Source organism: Pyrus communis, chromosome 12 (genome assembly GCF_041283825.1).
Source record: "Pyrus communis isolate YQ-2024b chromosome 12, ASM4128382v1, whole genome shotgun sequence".
Classification (NCBI taxonomy): Eukaryota; Viridiplantae; Streptophyta; class Magnoliopsida; order Rosales; family Rosaceae; genus Pyrus; species Pyrus communis.
The window spans coordinates 24,450,760-24,462,353 of record NC_142576.1 but is presented as its reverse complement, the minus strand read 5'-3'; the positions used below and the strand labels follow the sequence as shown (position 1 = coordinate 24,462,353).

Genomic DNA, 11,594 nt, shown 5'->3' with positions numbered 1-11,594 from the left:
TGGCCAGCATCGAGAAGGCGGTAGAGGTGGACTACCACTCGCCGAGTTGGACGACATTCAAGTGTAAAAGAGAAGAGTACACACATGTGCTTATCTAGTTCGTAATGTTATTTTGTTAAATTGCAACATTACATCGGTAGATTGTATTATGCGATTCATAAGTACAAACTAGATAGAATTCTTGTATTAAATGGATAACCGTTACATAATTGTTTGTGGGATCACTTACTGAAACATTCTTTTATTTAATACATATGTTGCAAGTACCAAAACATAAAGTAGAAGGGGGAAAAACATCACATTATATATTAGGGCAATCACAATTCAGAATAAAAACATTTTGAAACGAGCCACTTTTAATGCAATTGCTAGTGCTACCTTATCTTTGATGTCATCGAAGAATTGAAAATAGGCATACCTCCATGATGTCTTTAAGATCAACGTGCCGCAAACGCCCCAAAAGCCTACGATAAAGCCAAGTACCACGCTGACATAGAGCCACAACTTATCATTTCCTTCTTCATTCTCGTCCTTTGCATCCTTAGCAGTAAAAGTGTCATCTTCAGGGCACTTAGTTGAGAGAGGAACGCCACATAGCCATTGATTGCCCACATAAATGGATGAAAAATTTAGCGTTTGAAGCTGGTTTCCAGTAGGAATTCTTCCAGACAAGTTGTTGTAAGACAAGTCCAGGTGGGACAAAGAGGTTAAAGATGACAAGCTTTGAGGAATTTGTCCCGAAAGGTGGTTGTGTGAGAGATCAAGAGTTTCGAGCCAATGCAAGTTTCCGACCTTAGAGGGGATCTTTCCAGTCAATTGATTCTTGGACAAATTCAAGGTGCCCAATTGAATGAGGCTGCTGATTTCTTTAGGGATTTCACCTTGTAAATTATTTGATGAAAGATCAATGCTCTTTACAAGATACAGAGTTGTGTTGTACACAAGTTCTTCTCCTTTTAGTGTCAGTGTGGCTTGCTCAAAGTAATCATAACGGTGTTCATAAGAAGCATCATTGACTAGCGAAGTTAAGTTATCCAAACACATGGGAATAGTACCTGAAAGGCTGTTGCGACTAAGGTCGAGGATGTGAAGGCCTTGAAGATTGCACAGTTGCTGGGAAATACATCCACTAAAATAGTTGGACCGTAATCGTAGCCTAGACAACTTAGATACGTTTGACCCTCCTATCCATAGAGGTATTTTCCCAGATAACTTGTTGTCTCCAAGATCAATACTCCTCAAACTTGAACAATTTTGTAAGGCATCAGGAATTTCACCGCCAAAATTGTTGTCGTTGAGCTTTAAAATTTCCAGGGAACGTAGTACCCCCAATGAAGTGGGAATCTTACCAGACAGATTGTTTTGACCAACATCTAAAAACACCATAATGCTCTCCATATTCCATGCATGAGGGAGTTCTCCAGAAAACTGATTGCTCCTTAGAGACAGGATTTTTAACTTCTGCATCTTACAAATAGAAGGAGGAATAGTGCCATTCAAATGATTCTCATCAAGTAACAATTCTTCCAACTTGGGCATCATTTGGTCAATATTTGAGGGGATTGGCCCAGAAAATAAATTGCCTTCTAGATAAAGGTAATGGACATTAGGGAAACACCAAAGTGGTAGTGGACCCTTCAACTGATTATGACTCAAATCAATCAACTTTAAATTTGGAAATTTCAAATGAGATGGAAAGTTTCCATGAAAGTGATTGTAAGACAAGTCTAGATAGCAAGGTTGGGAAGATATCTTCAACAACCATTCCTCTGGTATGGAATCCGAGATTCCATTACCCTGAAGGACAACAGTAGACAGTTTAGTTTGAGTTTGAATCCATACCCAAAAACTAGGACTTATCCGACAATTTCTGATATCAATTGTGAAGAGCTTGAAAGGAGGAACCCTGTCATAAGCCCCGTCGAGAATGAGGGACATGGGTCGGTCTATATTTCCTACTTCAAAAACTTGTAATCTGGTAAGATTTATGAAATGGGCTTCCGTTAGATTGCCTTCCCATGAATTACCAAACAGATTTAGGGAAACTAGCTCATAGAGTTGTCCAATACTTTCTGGAATTGAGCCTTTCATCTTATTATAAGTGAGGTCTAGTGTTCTTAAGGACGACAAGTTTCTGATGGAATCTGGAATTGAGCCCGACAAATTATTAGAATAGAGGTCTAGTGTTCTCAAGGACGACAAGTTTCCGATGGAATCTGGAATTGAGCCCCCCAAATTGTTTGCTCTAAGGTTGAGATTCTGCAAACTTTTAAACATTCCTAAAAAGACCGGCAATTGGCTTTCAAGGTTGCAATAAGACAAATCTAGTGACTCTAATGTATTAATTGGACAATTTGAGAGACTCCTCCAGAACTCTTCAATCCCTCCATCAAAGTTGTTCCCTGAAAGACTTAAGACTTTTAGCTTGCACAAATTTCCACTGACTTTAGGAAACCGACCTTTTAAGCCTGTATCAGATAAATCAAGGTTTTCCAGAGATTTGAAGTTTGAAAATCCACTTGGAAAAGAATTGCTGAAATCATTCCTGGATAGATCAAGTGTTACGATGTTGGTAAGATTAAAAAACCAGCCGGGAAATGAAGAACTTTTAATGCCATTAGACGACATATCAAGGACCAACAGTGATGTGAAGTTAATCCTCTGTAGTGAAAGTGGAAGGAAGTTAATGCTCTGCAGTGAGAGTGGAATGCTTTCAATTTGGCACGAAGATAAATGTAACTCTAACAATGAAGGAATCATGTTAATATCATATGCCCAACTGACTCCTGTGCTGCTAAGATCAACGCCATTGAGATTAATGTATTTCAGGGAAGTGAGGTGAGAAAGCCAATTCAAATTTTTGGAAGATAAGTCAAACACATTCTCGCTCCACCCGAGATCAAGAAAATTTAGGCTAGACAGGTTACCAAGAGAAGAGGGAATTTCTCCTCTAAATGACGCATAGGAGAGATTGAGATATTGCAAACGTTTAAGCTCCCCAATGAACTTAGGAATTTGAATGCTATCAAACGAATTCAGGCTCAAGTCCAGGTAATTTAAATGTTTCAAGCTCAACAGAGAAGCATTTATCTTACCTCCCAAAGAAGCATTTCTCATCTCTTCATATCTCCTCTCTTCATACTCATCATCGTCAGAAAAGTCATATGGATTCCGGAGGTTCATCTTCACGACATGACCAGTGCTGTTGTTGCATGAAATACCTTCCCATTGGCAGCAATCATGACCCACCCAAGATGAAAGCCTACCAGAATGATCAACAATATGTTGTTTAAAGACGAAAAGCGCTTGTCTTTCTTCCTCAATGCATGAATTTGTCTTCACACTGCTTGAAATTTCATCACCAGCCAAACAGAAACAGAGTTTAGTAGTACTCTGCATGCAGGAAGAGACCAAAAGCAAAAGAAGCAAATAGTGAGCAATACTGAGGTGACAATGGCTATCCATTATTACACACAATTTTTTTTTGCTTTGTTGGTGAGATGTTTAGCTACTAAAATTAGTACGATATCGAATTTATAGGAAAAGATTATCGATGTAGGTAGGAGAGCTGAAAACGAAAGTCGTCGGATGGAGAAAAGAAAAAAGGGTAACTGAAATGAGTGGTGGGTGTTCGCAACCCCTTTTACAAGTTTGCAGGTCCCTTGTCGACACAACTAGTACTTGATTGTGATGGGTTGTTGAATTAAGGGTCTTCATGTTCCATCACAATTCACAACTTATCAACTTGCTTACGAAAAGCAGATTTGGATATGTTGTTATATTTTACACCACACATGCTGGTAGACTAGAATTAAGGGTCTGCATATGGAAGTCTTTGCACACCGATTAGCTAGCGGTGGAAATTCATAAATATAATTGATGAAGGGGATTGGAAGAGAAAAGAGAGTGGCAATTGGCAATGCAAGTGAGCATGACTTAATATTTGCGGTATTTTTTTTTTTTTCAAATACTAGCTATATTATCAACTAATTTATTTATTAATATGTTCACTGATTCGCATGCTTTTACGAAATTGCAAAAGAGTTGGACAGAGACAGAAGCTCTAATCCCTAACTCTATTTGCATCTTTTAGGGGGTTCTTATGGTTTGGCCCGACTAGAGGAAGGGATGTGATTCGTTCCCTTTTTCCCACTATTTGCATCTATACCAAGAATTGTTCCTTAAATCCACTTCAGTTCCCAAACAAAAACACTTTCTTTATATTTTGCTTATGTCCTTCCATGTAGTCTTGCAATAGAATAAACTTGTCACTAAAACTTTCATTAAAAAATGGGTGAAAAATTAGACGACATTGTGGACATAATAGCACTCATTACTTTTTGGTGTTAGGTGAAGAATCCACGAAAGGGTAGAAAATGTAATCATTCCGTATATAGTGCGCAGTACTGAAGAAAAAATGAACAAAATACACTCCATTTGTCCCAAAATCCCTCATAAAACTTTACATTATTACATAAATATCATTGGATACATGGAAAAATCAGAAGGAAAATGCAAGGCCACATGCTTTTAGTTACAAACCTGTTTAAACTTAAAGGGTCTTTTCCTGCCTAAATCAGCCAAATGTTTTTACCAAACACTAATTAATGAAACAAACCAACTTAGAAATTACACCAAATGCCAATCACCACCACCCATATATGTAAACATCGAAAATTCATCACAAACACGCACGAATTGAGCCATAATTGCATATAGGTAAAACCGTAGTTGTGTTACCTTCTTCTGGCAGGTATGTCCTAGTGGCTTTAACTCTTTGTTAATCGTATCGATCTTCTTACGAACTTGTGAAACATCCTTCCTCATCTGATCTGAGAGCCCTTCAAGCTCCTGGAAGTTACATAATTTACGACAAAAAGAAAATTAATCATCTACTAATTGCTCGCAACCGATTCAACGGCTATATTTCTGGTTTAACCAGCAGAAGATGAAGCAAATGGGACACAGATACTTTCAACAAGGCATCCTTGGACTTATATTCTTGTCGCAAACATAAACAAGTGACCAAATAAAACCTGACCATATGACAAATTTGAGGGTTTTGAGAAAGAAGAAGAATCTGTTTTTGGCCATATCAAAAAGTTTAAACTTTGTTGTTGAAATTCCATATTTTGTTGTGCACAGAACCCCAGATTTACAAAAATTCTGGAAATTAGTTTTAAAAAAAGGAATTACTTCCATCAGAGTTCATGGCCTTTGTAAAATACATAACCCAAAAATTCAAAAACAAAAATCCAAAAAAAAAAAAAAAAAAAGGTTGAAAAAAAAACCCAATTTATCTTCATTTCATGCTAAATTGATCATAGTTATGCTCAACACAAACAGATCTACTCTACGATCGTTGTAGAGTAGACATTAGGTGGACAACTCTTTGACTATGCCATTAGACACATTACAAAAGCTTACTTTCCATGTGCTTTGCATGTAACTCACAAATTCCCAACTACATGTGTCATTTGTTTGTCCTCGGCTTTCATTGCGTATTCACTACACTAACCAAATCCAAAAAAAACAAAAATGTGACTCTCTCTCTCTATGGCTTTCTTACTACACAAAAATATCCCTAATTAAAGCATGCCACACATCATCACATAGCTATTATATGAAGTATATTTCTCATTGGCAAGTAATATACTCTCCTTAGCCCAAGAGGATATGAAATTGTTTGAGTACACTGTTCTAACCATTTGGATCAATAAGCTCAAGTTTGCATGGTACAAAACCCTAAATACTCAGACATATGATATCCAATCTTCCACTTTACAAATCACATATGGGTAAAATAATAGCTCTAAAGAAATCGGAAGAAGTAAAAGTCATAAATTTGGATCCATTTTCTTCTTATTTTCTTTGCTTTGTTGGTGAGATGTTTACCGATGTAGGCCGGAGAGCTGACAACGAAAGTCGTCTGATGGAGAAAAGAAAAAAGGGCAACTGAAATGAGTGGCGGTTGTTCACAACCCCATTTACAAGTTTGCAGGTCCCTTGTCAACACAACTGGTACTTGGTTGTGATGGGTTGTGGAAATCCATACGTAGCAAAGACTTTGAATTAAGGATCATCTTGTTCCATCACAATTCACAACTTATCAACTTACTTACAAAAACCGATTTGGATATGTTCTTATATTTCACACCACACATGCTGGTAGATTGGTAGTCACTACTTGGATATTTACAAGTTTGCAAGCCTTGTAGGAGCAGATATTATGAATGCATGAATGAGATGGCTAGCTACCTGTGGAAGTCTTTGCACACCGATTAGTCTTTGGTGGAAAATCCTTATGTCTAGCCGTGGAAATCCATAAATCATAATTGATGAAAGGGATTGGAAGAGACAAGAGAGTGGCAATTGGCAATGCAGGTGAGGATGATTTAATATTTGCGGTATTCTTTTTTTATTTTAAATACTTGCAATATTCTAAACTAATTCATCTATTAATTTGTTCACTGATTCACGTGCATTTACGAAATTGCAGGAAGTATAGACAGAGACTGAAGCCTAATCTATAACTCTGTTTGCACTTTTTAGGGTTCTTACCGTTTAGCCCGACTGGAGGAAGGGACATGATTTGTTCTATTTTCTCACTATTTGTGTATATACCAAGAATCGTTCCTTAAATCCTAAGAATGGCATAATAAATTTGCTCAATCAAAGGGAACCAGCACTTAAACCTTGGGTCCTTCACTTGGTTTTGAGTTGGGTTGTGAGGATGGTGGTGCGCCGGAGAGATACAGAGAGGCGGTGTCACTTACATCACTTCAATTCCCAAACAAAAATACTTATGTCCTTCTATGTAATTTTGCAATAGAATAAACTTGTTACTAAAATTTTCGTTAAAAAGTGGGTGAAAAAATTAGACAATAAAGTGGACATAATAGCACTCCTTATTTGATTTGGTTTCTTTTTCGGTGTTAGGTGAAGCTGTATTTTTTTGTAGAGCAACGGCTAACTTAGCGTGCTCAATCTGCTTGAATTATGATTAAAGTGGTGACAAAAGTTGAAAAAGTGATGTCAATTCCCCTCCTCAGATGCTTCAACCTACACTTGTATTTCGGGGAAGAGGTCATTGCTTTGACTAAACCTAACCGTTGGGTTATTTGCAAGAAGCTTCCTTTTGGGGTTTTATACTACATCTATGTACAGGATGCACTAATATTTGAATGGCTAAAAATGTTTAATTTAGTTATCCGATACATCGATAAAGTATAGAATTTTCGATAATTGCATTGTGTTTTAATCAATGGCGAAGCTAGGAATTTTAAATAATAGGGTCATAATATAAACTAAAAAAGTTTCGTTGAGCTATTTCATCGAGTACCTTGTAGGCACTTGCCAATTCCTGTCAACATATGCCGAAAGTTTATGTCAACATATGTGGACAACTACTATTGTTTGTAGCTTGTAGAGGGTGGGTGCATGATACTATGGAGCAATATTGAAGGTGCCAAGGCTTTTTAGCTAAGGTATTTCACCAAGCGTATGGTGCGCACAATAGATCGCACAAGAAAAGAGAAAATAAAGACAAATGTGATAGAACAAGTAGAAGAAGAAGGTTGTAATTTTGTTTGCCTTAACTGTTTATAAGGGTCATATACAATACACAAAGAAATTTACATGAAGTTTTTTAAGTTATTAGGGTCAATGGTAACCAATGACCCCATGCTAGCTTCGCCACTGGTTTTAATGATTGCACGAGATTCAATGAAATGGTTTTCTTCTAACCCTAGTTTTTCTACTCAAAGTGTATTTTTATGTGCATTTACCGCCACATGAATTATTGTTGATGAATGTGATCAGATTTATTTACTACTTAAATCTCAAAACTTAAACTAATTCAATCGCAATTAATATAAGTGGTAAATGATAATGGTCATGACCATTGAAGGATAGCGAGCAAAATGCACTCTTCCATGCAACTAGTAACATAATAGAAAGCAAACAAAAGACTCTTCATCAAGGAAAAATTACTGAAACAAACTAGAACATATCCAAATAGTATGTATAACATATACTGTGTAAGCGTTGTCGGTATTGACTATGGTACGCACGAGAGGGAGAGAGATGTGAAAAGGTTTTGCTAATTGTGAGATATATATAGCTGTTAAGTACTTTTTCTTTTACCACTGAAGTACTACGATCTGGTTGTATTCCTCTTCACTTGTAAGTGAGAAGTTTTAGGTTCGAATCTCGTGAATGACAAATTTGATACTAAATTAGGTTGCTCATTGTCTGATTTAGCGGAAAGTGTGAGAATATATTTAGGTTTCCTTGCTCTTATGGATTTAGGTTTGCATCTTTCAATTAGGATTTGCTTTATTTCCTGTTTTGAATTTAGTCTTGTTTCTCGTTTTCCTTTAAATTCCAAATTCCCTATGTTTTTTTTTTTTTTTTTTTTTTAACAAGTGATATTATCTACCCTAAGGGGAGGGGGGGTGGGTTTAGCCTCACAATGGGCTAGTAATAATGTGGTTCAAACTCACATTGGGCGAGAATTGAACCTAAGACCTCTCACTTACAAGTGAAGAGAAATACCACTAGACCGTAGTACTAAGTGGCCTAAATTCCCTATGTTGAAAAACCGATTTATTGGAAACAAAATGAGTGGCGGATGTTCACAACCCCCTTTACAAGTTTGCAAGTCCTTTGTCGACATAGCTGGTACCTGGTTGTGACAGGTTGTAGAAATCCAAATGCAGCGGAGACTTTGAATTAAGGGTCTTCATGTTCCATCACAATTCACAACTTATCATCTTATTTACTGTTCTTTTCTTATGGTAAATTACGAAAATGGATTTAGCTATGTCGGGTTGAACAGTTTGCAAGTCCATCGCCTACACCACACTGGTATACTGGTAGTCACTATTTGGATATGACTGTTGTGTCGTTATCTACAAATTTTCTAAATAGCAAAATTGTTGTTAACAGTCTAAAATATTCATTGTTACACTCGTTGCTGTTTGTTTTTTTTTTTTTGTTCCACTAATAAGGAATACACGAGATTTCCTATGGACTTTTCCAAATTTTAATGAAGCCGTGTAGGTGCAGATATAGTGAATGCATGAATGAGATGGCTAGCCGTGGAAGTCTTGGCACACCAATTAGTCTTTGGTGGAAAATCCTTATAGCTAGCCGTGGAAATTCATACAGCATACTCGATGAAAGGGATTGGAATAGACAAGAGAGAGGCGATTGGCAATCCAAGTGAGGATGACTTAGTATTTGCAGAAATAAGTATTTGTGACGGAAATATGCCTTTTTCGACGACATTTGACCCTCGTTAATGACACTTTGTTTTGTAACGATAGAAGGGGGAGAATCCTACTCCCACCCATTGACATGCCCTTGGAGCACTTGGAAAACTGGTAATTTCATCAATCTCAGGCTCCACATCAATCTCAACCTTATTTATCAAACACCCCACCCCCAAAAAAAAAAAAAAAAAAAAAAAAAAAAAAAAAAAACTTTTCTTTACCTTTTATTCGACAGTATATCGTATAAACCGTCACCACTCTCTAACACATTAAGAAAATTTTGTAGTAGTGTGAGTAATCCACTATTACTTGCAAAAAGAAGAAGGTGGTTTTACTATTACTTGAACTGATGCCTTTGAAGATAAAATCTCACAAGCCATGTCCATAATTTAACACGTACATTAACAGAATCTCATTTAGTGTAAGATGTAATGAAATTTCTTTGCGAGGTTACAAGTTTTAGGTAAAAACCTAACTTTTGTTAACCTAATCACTAATATTTTTGTTAATTGATGACGTGACAGCGTCGTCGGCTAAAGTCATGCCACTTTATTAATTAACAAAGCATTTGACGAAACAAATCAATGGAAGTACAAAAGTGCCAAAAAACTTTAAACTTGAATGAAAAATGATCAAATTTTTAAAAATTTTAAAATAATAAATAGATAATTACTCATTTATTTATTTACCGTGAAGGCGAGCTTCGAATCATTTATTTAACCTATAAATGAGAAAATTCACATTTAGATATCTTAGAATTGTAGATGCGAGCAACAACTACACTCTTGGTGAATTAGCGGACAACTACTCCCTTTCCTGTGACAAACTAACCTCCATTAGCTTTGTGATAAGCTGCACTTTTTCTCTGTTCTTTTCATTGAAAAACTCAAGTGCATCTCTGTACTCCTTTTCCTGTGACAAGTTACAAACCCAAAATTCATCACGAACACGCACGAATTGATCCATAATTGCACATGCATAGCAGTAAACATTAATATCAGAATGTGGTAAAACCCCAGTTGTGTTACCTTCTTCTGGCAGGTATGTCCTTATGGCTTTAGCTCTTTGTTAATGGCATCGATCTTCTTACAAACTTGTGAAACATCCTGCCTCATCGGATCTGAGAGCCCTTCAAGCTCCTGGAAGTTCCATAATTTCCGACAAAAACGAAATTAATATCCACTAATTGCTCGCAACCGATTCAACGGCTATATTTCTGGTTTAACCAGCAGTAGATGAAGCACATGGGACATAGATATTTTCAACAAGGCATCCTTGGACTTGTATTCTTGTCGCAAACATAAACAAGTGACCAAATAAAACCAGACCATATGACAAATTTGAGGGTTCCATATTTTGTTGTGTACAGAACCCCAGATTTACAAAAATTCTGGAAATTAGTTATATAAAAAAAAAAAAAAAATTACTTCCATCAGAGTTCATGGCCTTTGTAAATACATAAACCAAAAATTCAAAAAAAAAAAATAATAAGTTGAAAAAAAACCCAATTTATCTTCATTTCATGTAAATTGATCAAATTGATCATAGTTTTACTCAACACAAACATATCTACTCTACAATCGTTGTAGAGTAGACATTAGTGGCCAGGTCACTGGAAAGTGTATTGATAATCCACATAAGGATCATGTCGTTGCATCGTTGCCAAAGAGCAGATTCTGTGGGCTTTGTCTTCGCAGATGGCTATTCAACACTTCCATCAGCAAACCCTAATTTGTTCTTTGCACTGAGTGCAATTGACATGGAACGACACCAAGTACCATAATTTTCACCAGTAAGTTTGGTTGAAACGAGCATCATTCCCGGGTGATCAGAATGATGAACGAAGAAAGGACTAGCAGGATCACTAGATGGTTCAAGTTTAGCCATTGCTGACGTTGAATCCTCCACCATAATCCAAGAAAAAAAAGAACTAAGAACCCAGGAAGGGCTCTGGTACCATGTAAATTTTGGAAGGTGGTAATTCACCGATTCTCATTAATTGAAATTGTCTTTACAATACTACTATATGTAGTCATATATTTTCAATCAGTTCCTACAAACTAGATACTAATAGACAGTTCATAATACAAAATAGGAATATAATTAATTACAATATATGGCAAGTATCTTGATGATGATCCTTGACTTTCTCAACGTCAAAAACACCTGAGCGGCGCCATATTGGCTGTACTAAATATAACAGTACCCAAATTCATGGTGTTATCAAATTTATGTATATAAATTTGCGTATATTTTTTAATGACACTAAAGATTAATTCTGAACTTATGGTACTATCAAATTTATGTATATAGCATACC

General features: G+C 36.4%; 1 protein-coding gene and 1 long non-coding RNA gene across 2 annotated transcripts; both read right to left on the bottom strand.

Annotated features, from left to right (window-relative positions):
- Positions 1-158: 158 nt before the first annotated feature.
- On the bottom strand, positions 159-3,626 carry LOC148692568 (receptor-like protein EIX2). The gene has a single exon (XM_088681855.1). It carries the CDS (start codon positions 3,463-3,465, stop codon positions 325-327), a length of 3,141 nt encoding a protein of 1,046 aa, XP_088537981.1. The 5' UTR covers positions 3,466-3,626; the 3' UTR covers positions 159-324.
- Positions 3,627-4,436: 810 nt separating this feature from the next.
- LOC148692567 (uncharacterized) lies at positions 4,437-6,048 on the bottom strand. Its single transcript, XR_015954322.1, has 2 exons — positions 5,428-6,048; positions 4,437-4,851 (listed from the first exon to the last, which is right to left on the bottom strand). It is a non-coding gene; the product is annotated as an uncharacterized LOC148692567 (long non-coding RNA).
- Positions 6,049-11,594: the final 5,546 nt, after the last annotated feature.

What these genes read in the sequence shown, in the direction of transcription:
- LOC148692568 (XM_088681855.1), bottom strand. Translation starts at nt 3,465, where the DNA reads ATGGATAGCCATTGTCACCTCAGTATTGCTCACTATTTGCTTCTTTTG.